We start from the raw sequence: 14,908 nt of genomic DNA, 5'->3' as shown, positions 1-14,908 counted from the left end.
TCCAGAGGGGATACGTTTCTGGGTAGGGAAGTTGATGCCTCGTTACATTATTGATGACCCTTTTCATTCCTCTATGGTGTTTTCCTCATACCGCATTTATTTGATAAGCTTACTTTTTACTCCTAATGCTACTCAATTAAGACAGTCCAAACTCCCCCACAAATGTTTTGCTAATGTTTAAACAGGAGTAAGGTCAGGTTAGAGACTGTGTATCCTTTAACTTTTTGCTGGGTATTTCAAGGATTTTTTATTGGAACATCAGGATTCAGGATTATGAATTCAATGTACTGGTAATTGCCTGTAAGACTAGAATTGTAAGCCTTTCTGTAATAAATGAACAAATGGACACAGTACCAATCTTATGTGAGAATATCGCGTGACAAAAAAGCACCCCAAATCTTTTTTTTCTTCTGTAAATAGCAAAATCATAAAGAAAACAGTTCCCTTTGATGTAAAAAACAGTAGACATGGAACATATATTGGCTGATGAGAGAGAGAGTAGGGGAATGTTTTTAGATTCATTTGACAGTCAGGTAAGAGAGAAGGGAGACTGTTCCACTCTGTGGACGGACAGTCACTGTCTTCCGAGTGGATAGACACACTCTGTCACCACTGGCGGGTAATTGACAGCTTAGAGTTTGCAGTGACACGGGGCTTGCATATATTTATTCCATTGCCTTGCATGTGTGACTGCCTGGGGGCCCTCCTTCACAATGTATTCAGGAGTCAGCCAGCTAAGCAGGGGACTAAACAACATCTTATGGCGGGGCTTATGAGAAAGGATGATAAGTGTTTCACCCTCAACTAGCCAAAGAGGAATAGAGACAAATGGCTCCCCTCGTTTATTGATGATTATTCATTTTAATGGGGCTTAAACAGCTCTTTCCTTTTAGGAGCCATCTTTACATTGTCGTGAATGTGACTGCAGCTCAACATACGTGGGTTAAAAACGTACACTATATATACACAAGCTCACAGAGTGGGACCGTCAAGTGCTGAAGGGCGTAGCATGTGAAAACCGTCTGTCCTCGGTTGCAACACTCACTACCAAGTTCCAAACTGCCTCTGGAAGCACTGCATCTGGAAGAACTGTTTATCGGGAGCTTCATGAAAAGGGCCAAGCAGCCGCACACAAGCTTAAGATCACCATGCACAATTCCAAGCGTTGGCTGGAGTGGTGTAAAGCTCGCCGCCGTTAAGACTCTGGAGCAGTGGAATCAAGCTTCACCATCTGGCAGTCCGACGGACAAATCTAGGTTTGGTGGAAGCCAGGAGAACTCTATCTGCCCGAATGCACAGTGTCAACTGTAAAATTTGGTGGAGGAGGAAGAATGGTCTTGGGCTGTTTTTCATGGTTTGGCTACGCCCCTCAGTTTCAGTGAAGGGAAATCTTAACGCTACTGCACACTTTGTGGCAACAGTTTGGTCCCTTTTTTCAGCATGACTATACCCCCGTGCAGAAAGCGAGTTCCAAACAGAAATGGTTTGTCGAGATTGGTGTGGAAGAACTTGACTGGCCTGCACAGAGCCCTGACCTCAACCCCCTCGAACTCCTTTGGGATGAATTCATACGCAGACTATGAGCCAGACCTAATCGTCCGACCTCACTAATGATCTCGTGGCTGAATGGAAGCAAGTCCAGCGTCCACATACTATTGGTCATGTATCAACAGTTGCAGTAGTGTACTGCACAGGAAAATGATGCTTTAGTTAAATTCAATGTTGAGCAAGCCCCAAAGCAACACTATCATCAAGATTGAATTAATTTAGGGATAGCCCCACTTTTTTTATGTTGGCCTAAATGACAAATCTAATCCAAATCTAACTGCCTGTAGCTCAGGCCCTGATGCAAGGATATGCATATTCTTGGTACCATTTGAATGGAAACACTTTGAAGTTTGTGGAAATGTGAATCGAATGTAGGAGAATATAACACGATAGATCTGGTAAAAGAAAATTCATAGAAAAAACCAACATGTTTTTTTCTACCACCAACTTTGAAATGCAGCAGAAAGGACCCAGTTCCAGCCATCACCCTGGTTGTAATTCCGATGGAGTCCAAAAGATGGCAGCAGCATATGTCCAACGTTTCAGACGTTTCAGACGAATAACTTGAAGTATGAGCGAGCTACATGACATTTAGTGTGACATCCAGGTACATTTTGGCAAATCGTGAAGGAGACATTCACATTCATATTACAGTTTTTCTGCAAGAATATTGTCAAATCTGAATACTTGGACTTTGATTTAGCTTTTCCATTATTAGTAGCCATATTATAAGTTCAACATTTTTAAAACAACACGTTTTCATAACTTCATAACTCTGAATATTCATATAATTTCTGTCCAAAATGAAAAGGCATGCAGTCGTACAAGGTTAGTAGCTACATTTTATGACAGATGCATGGTTTGTTTGACCCCGATTGGTGCTTATTTGACAAAGTTAGAGTCGTTCATGTTAAGACCGCCCGCATCATCGGCGTGCCATGAGGAGATCGCTCGCTGACCAAATATGGTGTCCTGTAGGATAAACTACAGCCCTAATGATATAGTGAAGTCTCATTACGTTCTAGGATCTCTGGTGAATACATACAAATGCGATTTTCACAGATTCCTTTGTTTGCAAATTGAACGAGTGGGAATACAAAATCGATCGTGCATGCTATATGGACCTTTTTAGGACATGAAAATGATTTTATCTAACACAACAACACTTCATGTTATCTCTAGGACCCTTTGGATGATAAATCAGAGCAAGATTTCAAATGCAAGTGCACATTTCACCTTCAGAGGTGAATTTATAAAACCTATTGAGGTGAAAAAGTGTTTTGTTGTTCGGAGCTCTGCTCCTCGCAGTAATAGCTACGGTAAATTGGACAATGCAGCTTTATTAACAAGAATTGAAGCTTTCGGCCGACACAACACTTATATGTACCGACATTTGTTGTTTCTCTAAAATCTGCGATGGTGACACAAGGCACTGCATGATTTATAACTGTCCCGTTGACGGAGACAGTTGAGAAAGACCACAAATAAATGGAGGGTACAGTATAGCAATGCATCCTAAATCATTAGTGTGTCATACCCTTCTACTATCCCTGAGGCCTTGATCAAACTACTTAGATGCTTGAACAGTGGGGTTGGAGGAAGACAAACTTAACTTTGAAAGGGTGGAGGGTAGGAAGGGGAAGCGGGGTAAAGTTCCTTTGACTCTCGGTAAAGAACTTGTAATTATTCATTCATAACCATTTACATGGGGTGCGGCAGTGAGAGACGTTGGGTCGCAATTTGTCTTCCCTCTCTCCTTTCTCTGGCTGCCTCCAGATCATTAGTTTCACTTTTCATTAGCGGAGATCAATAAGGTGGATGAGTCTCTCGTGTGAGGATACTCTGCTCCACAACCTCCCACTCTCCCTCCTCCTCTCCCCTCAGTCCTTCTCCCTTATTCTCTGGCTCTGTCATTGACTCCAGCTCCCCCTCATATTACCCATAATCCTCCACAGCAGAAGGGTATACTGAGTGGAGGGCAGAGAGAAGAGATAGAGAAGATTGAGCAGTGATTTTACTAATGCTGCCCAATAAAGCAGAACTGGCCAAACTGAATGATAACCCAATAAAGTTTAATGAAGAACCAGTAGCCTCTCAGAATTAACACTGAAGCCAGCTGGGAGTGAAGCAAGAAATGAAAGTAAAAACATTAGGGACTGGCAAAGTTTAGAGATGCTGTATTGTTTCTATTTGCTGTAGCATTATCTTGGTAGTTGCTGTTATGCTAATACAAAGTTGTGGCTTTTCTGGCACAATCATTGATTCAGTACACAGATTTAATGGATTTTGAATGTTGAATGTTTTGAGGGAAGGGAGAAGCACTACATATATGACATAGTGGTTGGTTTGAGGTGGCTACTAAGCCACTGCCTGCCTCTATTGCCATTTTCTCTGTGCACATTACTGTACATTTGTCTACTGTATGCATGTATGTGTGGTGTGCATTTGTGTGTAAATGTAATCCTCACTTACCCAGCACAGTGAGTCTGGCAGGGCGGGACCTCATTGCTGCCTGGATTGCCTGGCACTCAAAGACAGCGTCATCCATCAGCTCCACACGTTGGATCCGGAGGTGGTGTTCCCCTGTACTGTGGTCCCCAATCACTGTGTAACGAGGGTAGCCTGGGACACAACACATTCTCTGTCAGAACTTGAAGTCTGGTCTTTTAACCTTTATAAGCAAATTTCAATCCAACTGACATGTTATGAAATGGGCAACAATGCCTGAACATAGGCAATCAAAGGATCAATGGTGCAATATAGATTGTTGACTACTGTGTTACCTTAAACATTAGGTCATTTGCAGTGGCGTGTATTCATGGATGCCAAGGGAAGCATAAAAAATGTACCAATAAAAATAATGCTCTGTTTCATGATTTTCTTCAGTTTGTAAGAGGTTGAATGTATCTCACCGGAGAACACAATCAGAGAGGGAAACAGCGCCCCAGTCTCTAAATGTGTTGGCCATCTATCTGATGCTGTCTGGTCAAAAAGAGTATGACATTGTTGATTCCCGTAGCATTGAAGGGCAAGTAAGCATTTGGCCTCCCTTAATAACAAAAAATAATTAAATAATAGCCAATCAGCATTGAGCTAAACTGAGTGAGCTCAACTTGTGAATGAGCTGAACAACCAACTCTTTTCTCTGTATACATCAATGATGTCACTCTTGCTGCTGGTGATTCTCTGATCCACCTCTACGTAGACGACAACATTCTGTATATTTCTGGCCCTTCTTTGGACACTGTGTTAACTAACCTCCAGGCGAGCTTCAATGCCATACAACTCCCCTTCCGTGGACTCCAACTTCTCTTCAATGCAAGTAAAACTTAATGCATGCTCTTCAACCGATCGCTGCCCGAACCTTCCCGCACCTGCCTGCCCGTCCAGCATCACTACTCTGGACGGTTCTGACTTAGAATATGTGGACAATTACAAATACCTAGGTGTCTGGTTAGACTGTAAACTCTCCTCCAGACTCACATTAAGCATCCCCAATCCAAAATTAAATCTAGAATCGGCTTCCTATTTCGCAACAAAGCATCCCTCACTCATGCTGCCAAACAAACCCTCGCAAAACTGACTATCCTCCTCCGGTCAACTTTCCTTCTAGTTCTCTGCTGCCAATGACTGGAGCGAATTGCAAAAATCACTGAAGCTGGATATTCTTATCTCCCTCACTAACTTTAAGCATCAGCTGTCAGAGCAGCTCACAGATCATTGCACCTGTACATAGCCCATCTGTAAATAGCCCATCCAACTACCTCATCCCCATACTGTATTTTTTGCTCCTTTGCACCCCAGTATCTCTACCTGCACATTCATCTTCTGCAAATCTATCACACCAGTGTTTAATTGCTAAATTGTAGTTACTTCGCCACTACAGGCTATTTATTACCTTACCTCCTTAATCTTACCTCATTTGCACACACTGTTTATAGATTTTTTTCTGTTGTGTTACTGACTGTACGTTTGTTTGTTTATTCCATGTGTAACTCTGTGTTGTTGTTTGTGTCGCACTGCTTTGCTTTATCTTGGCCAGGTCGCAGTTGTAAATTAGAACTTGTTCTCAACTTGCCTACCTGGTTAAATAAAGGTGAAATAAAACAAAATACAAATACATAAAATGGTCCTGGTGCACAAAAATAAGTGTTGAGGGAAGTCAGTTTGGATTTGGCTTCACTCCAATCACATCACATCGAGAGCCAAACGTCATTGACAGAAACAACATGAATTGTTGCATCTCGTTGTGTTGTCCTCCGGTGGCTCGCTAGCTAGCTAAAATTGTCCCTTTCCTAAATTAGCCATGGATGGAGATAGAGATTTGGACTGTGGTTTTACTTAATTATTCGTACTGGCCAATGATTATAACGGTGATTCTGATCCAACCATAAATTTATACATTGTGCCCCTGGCCTGAGAGGATGGAAGTTCAATATGTAGCTAGATGTAGAAGGCTGTAGAAGGCTAATTCATGTTAACAAGCTGACATGAATGGAAGTTAGGCTAAGAGCAAGCATTTTAGCCAGGTAGCTTAGGACCAAAAAATAAAAAGCATGTACTGTATGACAGAGTCAGAGACCATTTAGTCAACATAAAAGAAAGGAGGATGTCATTGGCGTTTCTCTGCAAGTAGGGTGAGTCAACATGTTTTTTGTACTTGTACGAACACATGCACACACGCACGCATGCGCGCACACGCACGCACAGACATACATACAGAAATCAGAACCATGGATGGCCGACATCATATTTAGCTTACGTTGATTGCACTAAATCGTTTTTGGTATCTTTAAGTTGTCACCATATTAGGCTAAGCATAGGTGATTTGATGATGTTGAAATGTTGAAGTGTACCTATGATGAAAATTACAGGCCTCTCTCATCTTGTTAAGTGGGAGAACTTTCACAATTGGTGGCTGACTAAATACTTTTTTGCCCCACTGTATATCATGGTGGCAAAGCATCTGGACTAACAGGTTATAGCACAACAACGCAATTTTCATAACACATAGTTTGTAATATGGCTTATTTCTTCTGGCTTTTTCTGGCCCAGTGATTTTACCCACGCACCGCAAATGCTCATTTGAGATGGGCTATTATTTTTCAAATGAGATGAGATTGGGTAGCAGGTCACTTCAATACAGTATAACTGTCTTTGAATTATTAGTGTCACCAACGTGAAAACAAATGTTCTTATTACAAGGGTTAAAAAAACACTACATGTTGAAATTAACTTTTTAACACTGGATGATAATGTTGGCAGAGTGAATTCCGTAGATGAGAATGATGATAGGGGTTGAGGAGGTTTCTGTATTCTGGAGAGCCAGTATGTTCTATTGATGATGATAGGGGTTAAGGAGGTTTCTGCATTCTGGAGAGCCAGCATGTTTTATTGATGATGATAGGGGTTGAGGAGGTTTCTGCATTCTGGAGAGCCAGCATGTTTTATTGATGATGATAGGGGTTGAGGAGGTTTCTGCATTCTGGAGAGCCAGCATGTTTTATTGATGATGATAGGGGTTGAGGAGGTTTCTGCATTCTGGAGAGCCAGTATGTTGTATTGATGATGATAGGGGTTAAGGAGGTTTCTGTGTTTTGGAGAGCCAGTATGTTGTATGGATGATGATAGGGGGTTTAGGAGGTATCTGCATTCTGGAAAGCCAGCATGTTTTATTGATGATGATAGGGGTTGAGGAGGTTTCTGTATTCTTGAGAGCCATTAAGTTGTATTGATGATGATAGAGGATTGAGGAGGTTTCTGCATTCTGGAGAGCCAGCATGTTTTATTGATCATGATAGGGGTTGAGCAGGTTTCTGTATTCTGGAGAGCCAGTATGTTGTCTTGATGATGATAGAGGATTGAGGAGGTTTCTGTATTCTGGGGAGACGGTATGTTTTATTGCAATGGTGAAGAGGCACGGCTAGAGATTGAGATGTGTTTTAGCAGCACAGCGGTGTGAGATTTATAGTTTAATAATGCAGGAAGAGGTATTTCCAGGAGTCCTAACAGTTTTACAGTACAATTCAACATATGTTCCACGTTGGTTCAGCATCATTTTATTGAAATGATGTGGAAACAACGTTGATTCAACAAGTGTGTGCCCAGTGGGATAGCTCGAAAACACTTCACTTATTGAAATTTGCATTGAGAGTGTGTCGAGGAGCGCATTTCCCCATTGAGAAAAAATAAGTCAGAAAAGGATATGTTTGATTGTGAATATTTATGGAAAACTGTACAAAGTTTCAATATGAATAACATGAACAGTTCTCTAAAGGCTGAACTCTGTCTAATTATTTGAGCAATGTGAATTAAACAAGAATCTCTGCTTGTGAAATTCTCCAAAATGTTCAGTATTTCTTGGCAGAGATTGCTTTCTCCTCCTAAGGTTCTCCTGTAATTCACTGATGACAGAACCCGATATAGTGGAGAGTTTAAGCATAACCAGGCCAACAGTTAAACATTTTATCCAATGATGTGGTTAGTCAAACTGAACTTTATAAATCAGATGGTATTCCACTCTAACCAGCTACAATCTCTGCCAACCCCGCTGTTGGAATACTGCCAATACATGTCTGGATGAAAAATCTATTCCGTTGCATCCATCAATGAGTCATGTTCTCTTCAAATATTTTTCAGTGACTTAGTATTAAAAACTGGGGATATAAAGAGGTATGTTTTAGCACATGCCACCAAATATGAATATAATACATTAGAACAAATGGACTAGGAGATACAATGGCTAGACCATGAAGTGGCCCTCATTTTCAGATATTGGAATGAGTTACAGCCGATTTAACCACTCTATATTTCACCTACCCACATGTAGCTTTTAATCTTTAAAGGCGTCCTCATGCTTCCCAGCCGAAACAGTTCAGTAGTTTTCTCTTATCTGGAGGCAAGCCGAAGTTGAGAGTCAACACCTAAGCATCTTTGTCGGTGATTGGTCAACAGTCGCGATTCTTCAATAAAGTCTTTGTTGTCATTCAACTAGAGATAACTCATTTTCCTGCACATTTTGTAATTGAAAAATACTGCACCAAAATCTTCATCAGACGAAAAATTGCACAACGCAGATCTCTTTGGCAAAAACATAAACATTTATGACAGATATACTGGCTATGGTGTCTTAAAATGGACGAACATCACTATTGCTGCTTTTTTCTCATTTTTCGGAAATCTAACCTCTTGCAACTAGGGGGCACTATTTTTATTTTTGGAAAAATAACGTTCCCAAAGTAAACCGCCTTTTTATTTCTCAGGACCAGATGCTATAATATGCATATAATTGAGGATAGAAAGGATAGGATAGAAAACACTCTAAAGTTTCCAAAACTGTAAAAATATTGTCTGTGAGTATAACAGAACTGATATTGCAGGCGAAATCCTGAGAAAAATCCAATCAGGAAGTTACTCTTATTTTGAAACCCCTGTCTTTCTATGCATCCCTATTGCCCATTGAAAGGGATATCAACCAGATTCCTTTTTCTGTGGCTTCCCTAAGGTGTCTACAGCCTTTAGACGTAGTTTCAGGCCTTTATTTTGAAGAATGAGCGTAAACGACTACATTGCGTCAGTGGCCACCTGATGGCTCTCAGAGTGATCATTGCGTAAAATACAGAGGAAGTCATTTTTCCTCTCGCTCCTACTGAAAAGCCAATTGTCCCGGTTGAAATATTATCGAATGATATTTGAAAAACACCTTGAGGCTTGATTCTAAAAAATGTTTGCCATGTTTCTGTCGATATTATGGACATAATTTGGAGAAAAAAATTGTTGTGACCGCTATTTACGGTGGATTTCTCAACAAAAGAAGGTATTTTGGGTATAAAAATATCTTTATGGCACAAAAGGAACATTTGCTGTCTAACTGGGAGTCTCGTCAGTGAAAACATCTTAAGATCATCAAAGGTAAACGGTTAATTTGATTGCTTTTCTGATTTTCGTGACCAAGCTTCCTGCTGCTAGCTGGACATAATGCTATGCTAGGCTATCGATAAACTTACACAAACGCTTGTATTGCTTTGGCTGTAAAGCATAATTTCAAAATCTGAGATGACGGGGTGATTAACAAAAGGCTAAGCTATGTTTCACTATATTTCACTTGTGATTTCATGAATATAAATATTTTCTAGTAATATTTTTTGACCGTTGCGCTATGCTAATTAGTGTAGTTGATGACAATTCTCCCGGATCCGGGATGGGTAGTTCCAAGAGGTTTTAAGGGAGTAGGCAAGCACTTGTTGAGTTCGGCTAGGCGCCAGCCGAACTGAGGCATGCTGATGCCTAAAGAAGGTGAGGGATGGAAGCAGGATAGAAGAGTATATAGCATAAACATAGAACATAGGAAAACATAACAAGACCAGCATACAATGAGGTACCAAATAAACAGACAGGAGTTGGTTGGCTATGTGAGCTCTGAGTGGTTCCTTTGTTAATAGGAAAGCCAGATCCTCAGATAGAGAGAGCTCTCATCTGCCCACATACCGCTTACAGTTATGGGTCTTATTATTTACATTGGTACAAAAGCTTCCATACAGAAGAAGAAGAAGGTCAAAAAGGTTACACGTCACTCTGATATTGTGTTGATTAAACTGGGCAACACTCGCTTAATAACATTAATGACCATTGGTCTTGAGTTCCATGCTGTTGTCGATGATGCAGTCAGTGAGTCAATGGCTCTGCTTGACTGACATCATTCTCTGAAGTTGAATGAGACTCCATTCCTGGAATATATGCTTTGAATGAAGATCCTTCCATGTTGTGTTCAAGTATAAGGACCTGCTTAAGCACAATGCAATGGTGTGACCCTGTGTAAACTCAGGACAAATTATAAATTATATCTCCACAGTAAGCATTGTAAATGGTAAGAGGTGATCCCATCTGCCTTATACACTACATGACCAAAAGTATATGGACACCTGCTAGTCGACATCTCATTCTTAAATCATTCTTAAATCTTTGACATTAACATGGAGTTGGTCCCCCCTTTGCTGATACAACAGCCTCAAGTCTCTGGGAAGGCTTTCCACTAGATGTTGGAACATTGCTGCGGGAACTTGTTTCCATTCAGCCACAAGAGCATTAGTGAGGTTGGGCACTGATGTTTAGCGACTAGGCCTGGCTTGCAGTCGGCATTCCAATCCCAAATATATTCCATGGGGTTGAGGTCAGGTCACTGTGCAGGCCAGTCAAGTTCTTCCAAACCAATCTCAACAAATCATTTCAGTATGTACCTCACTTTGTGCATGGGGGCATAGTCTTGCTGAAACAAGAATGGGCCTTCCCCAAATGGTTGCCGCAAAGTTAGAAGCACAAAATCGTCTAGAATGCCATTGTATTCTGGAGCATTAAGATTTTCCTTCACTGGAACTAAGGAGCCTATCCCGAACCATGAAAAACAGCCCCAGACCATTCTTCCTCCTCCACCAAACATAACAGTTGGCACTATGCATTGGGGCAGGTAACGTTCTCCTGACATCTGCCAAACCCGGATTAGTCCATCAGACTGCAGGATGGTGAAGCGTGATTCAACACTCCAGAGAATGTTTTTCCACTGCACCAGACTCCAATGGCGGTGAACTTTACACCGCTCCCAGAGACGCTTGGCATTGCGCATGGTGATATTATGCTTGTGTGCAGCTGCTCGGCCATAGAAACCCGTTTCATGAAGCTACAGTTATTATGCTGACACTGCTTCCAGAGGCAGTTTGGACCTCGGTACTGAGTGTTGCAACGGTACACAGATTTTACGCACTACACGCTTCAGCACTCTGCGGTTCTGTTCTGTCAGTTGTGTGGCCTATCACTTTGTGGCTGATCCGTTGTTCACAATAACAGCCCTTACAGTTGACCATGGAAGCTCTAGCAGGGCAGAAATGTGAAAAGAATCGCAGCAAAAGGGGGGGCGCTACAAAGTATTAACTTAAGGGGGCTGAATAATTTTGCACGCCCAATTTTTCCGTTTTTGATTTGTTAAAAAAGTTTGAAATATCCAATAAATGTCGTTCCACTTCATGATTGTGTCCCACTTGTTGTTGATTCTTCACAAAAAATACAGTTTTATATCTTTATGTTTGAAGCCTGAAATGTGGCAAAAGTTCGCAAAGTTCAAGGGGGCCGAATACTCGCAAGGCACTGTATAGTGTATGTACTGTAGGCATATTGTGTTGTACTATACAACGGCATCCCACTGAGTTTCCCTGTTCATGTACATAAACAAATGACCTGGTCAATTGACTCCTCTTGCCCTCTAGCAGATTGAACATAATAAGATGTGCTGTTGTAATACAATAAATCTTGCAGAGTAAATTTCAAAAATACCTTTATTTAAAAAAAAGTGTATTAATGGCATCTAAATGCCTTTTAAATAGACCTTAGTGGATTTAGTGACGCCGTTGTCCCATGGCATGAAACACTTAAAAAAAACTTTATTTAACTAGGCAAGTCAGTCATAACCGGGTTACGTTCATGTCAAACATATCATAGACACAATGGCATTCTTATGTAGAGTGTAGAGGATACAACAACACTGCTTCATTCTACGGGAGGACATTTCAGGGATGTCACTGTTGTATAAGTATAACTCACATTAATCTCAATGAATCTCAAAGACAATGTTTGTTAACTAAAGCAAAACCATGTAAAATAGCCCCATTAAGTGTAATGAATCCATTAGGACAGAAATGGATTTGTCTTTATGGTGGATCAATGGCAGGGGAAGGGACGATGAATAGAGGCAGGGGAATAGTGATTTACGCTATTCAGGAAGGACACGTCTCACACTGACACCTCCAGGGATGGAAATAGGGTAGTTGGTGTTCGGAAATTGATGACCAATTAATTTGTTGTTGGGGGACAAGCCAGAGGAGCACATGTGTCAGGTAGATTCCAATAACTCTACACCTCTGTCTAGAATGTTAAGAACACTATCTGGAACATTCTAAGACTTAGCTTTTCAATCATTTCATGTGTTTCCATTCCACAAAAGCGTACACCGGTGGGCACTCTCCATGGACTGTTTTGAGATATATTCATGCCATTCATGCCAGTTATTTGGTGCAGCTTTGCATCTCTCTCTTTAATTAGAATAGAAGGCGCTTCACAAAGAGAATGAGCAGGAATTCAGGGAGCGATAGGAATCATCCTCTTTTGTCCTCTGATTTATCATACTGAACAGTGAAAGATTTCTCTCATTTTAATCACTGTTTCCCTGAATTGAAACAGGCCCAGGCAGTGCGAGCTATTGCAAACGCAGCTCCTTCTATGAATAGCAGAGTGGGTCCCATATTGAAATGCGCTGCACAATATTAGACGCCTCACACTTTTATGTATACCGCTGCTTTCTTGTGTATATAGCTGTGTATATGCCATCATTATTTATGGCCGACTGTATTGCTTGTTGACGTAGGCACAGACAATAAACAGAGTAGCCATGGTACACTTTATTTCAAAAAGTGACATTCATACTGCTCTAAGACCCTGTCCATGCTGTTGCTTTTTAATAAAGATCGCTTTCGTCCATGGCAATCTTCTCCGATTCGATGTATCTCAACAACACAGGCTGTATGGAGAGTGGCATTCAGATTCTGCCCATCTCTGAGTGTCCTGGCCCGGCCATTGATCCGCATACAGAGTGGAGTGCTGGTTCACCGTGGTGGAGACACAATGAGATCAGTCCACAGCCTCCCTCCACATTCTCTCGCCCATTACTGTTAAACTGCTGCTGATGTGCTGTTAAGAGTCGCTCACATCCTCTCTCTCTCTCCTCATTATCATAAGTCCTTCTCCCTCTCTTCCCTCTCCTCCCGACCACTTCAAAACTGTTGGGCCATTGTTTACTGCCTTCCCCAGCCTCCCGGGGTGTGATAAGGGCCAGACCGGTGACTGGAATGGATTTATTGGGCACCGTCGTCCAGTGAGGTTTAATTAAAGAGCTCTATCGGTGAAAAGAAAGGCACACTAGAGCAGTCACTGAAGGTAAGAGGGTAGGAGACCCCAGATCTCTAGTGGAATACATATTTAATCACACGGAGCATAAGAGGTTCCGCTTTTAAAGGGCCCCGGTTGATTTTTTGCCATGACTTGAATGGCAAGTACTCTGAGAGACAGGCTAGTGATCCCTCAGTGATGGAGGAAGAGAGGTGTTTTCAGACTCATCTCCCTTACTCCCTGTTTAAGGCTGTGAATCCCAGGGATCCCATTTCTAAAGTCAATCGAATTAAAATATATTTTTCAAAATACTGCTGATTTTCCAAGCTATATGGATTTACTCTCTCAAGAGGTCGGAAGTTAAAAGGTTGTAAATATTTATTTGGAAGAATAGATAGTCATAGCGTCTCATGAATATGGATCAGGCGCCAGCGTCAAGTGGAGAGGCTGCAGGTTACTAAAATGACAGTGCAGCAGTAAGTGGTACTTCAAATTAAACAATTAAGGTAATAATACAAGAGGCCCGATTTCATTTGGATTGTGAGTTACTCTTCTAAAACCCATTTACTAGCTAAAAGTACTTGAAATGTGACCCCTGGCTATATTGATTTCTCATTTAATGTTGATTTTGGGGCTTCTTTGCTCAACACAAACTGTTATTGAATTAGGTTTATCTTTCTATTAGTTACTAAAGGGGCCTCATTTTTCTGGTAGTGCTAAAGTGAATACAACTGTCTGGGTTATTTCAGTGTATATATTATTGGACCCTAGATATTTGGGGTGGACAATGGAGTGTGGTAATTAAATATTCAATTCCATTTCCACTGCGTTTTGGACCCCTTTTAAACACTGTGTTAGCGCTACAGGGTTGTACCATTGGATGATGTCTTCTGCATCTGCTGATACCAACCATTAGCACAGTATGTGTGATTAACGGGACCTGAGTTAGAGTGGTGTTTGTGAGACAAGGGCGGATCCCAAAGGGGTCCTTCTCACAACAATGTCTGTAGAGTTCGAATGGTTTGAGCTACACACTATTATGCTGAGACTCCCACGAACACGTACATGTAATCTGTTTTGTTCTATGACGCTCAGGGGTTCTCCTACATAGAGAGGTTTTTCTACAAAGAGATCATAAGAAATCCCATATTGTCTATAATACTGTAAGCTCACATAGTTGCTGTCACAAACTTTAAACTACACACAGTTGTCACTTACTAATTGGATATTAATTTCCCACTGAGTAAAACATTTCTGTACTTACAGCATTATTATGATTACATTTTCTATCATGGTTTTGTTCATTTGTTTATTGACATTTGTCAGTTACATGCATGTAACTGTTATTGTCAAATTTTACTTCATGTTTGACTTGTCGTCCTGATTGTCCTGAACAGAAAATGGCAAACACTTCAATGTTAGGCTAAAT

At 41.1% G+C, this 14,908-nt stretch overlaps 1 protein-coding gene across 4 annotated transcripts in view; it reads right to left on the bottom strand.

Annotated features, from left to right (window-relative positions):
• LOC123992660 (kin of IRRE-like protein 3) overlaps nucleotides 1-14,908 on the bottom strand; it is a 233,571-nt gene that overhangs the window by 82,898 nt on the left and 135,765 nt on the right. For all 4 annotated transcript variants that reach the window (XM_046294004.1, XM_046294005.1, XM_046294003.1 and 1 more), the window contains exon 3: nucleotides 4,021-4,170. In XM_046294004.1, the coding sequence (XP_046149960.1) occupies nucleotides 4,021-4,170 (150 nt within the window). The remainder of the gene's footprint in view (nucleotides 1-4,020; nucleotides 4,171-14,908) is intronic.

This window comes from Oncorhynchus gorbuscha, linkage group LG13 (genome assembly GCF_021184085.1).
Source record: "Oncorhynchus gorbuscha isolate QuinsamMale2020 ecotype Even-year linkage group LG13, OgorEven_v1.0, whole genome shotgun sequence".
Lineage (NCBI taxonomy): Eukaryota > Metazoa > Chordata > Actinopteri > Salmoniformes > Salmonidae > Oncorhynchus > Oncorhynchus gorbuscha.
The sequence above is the reverse complement of the archived record's forward strand: the minus strand, read 5'-3'. Positions and strand labels throughout refer to the sequence as shown.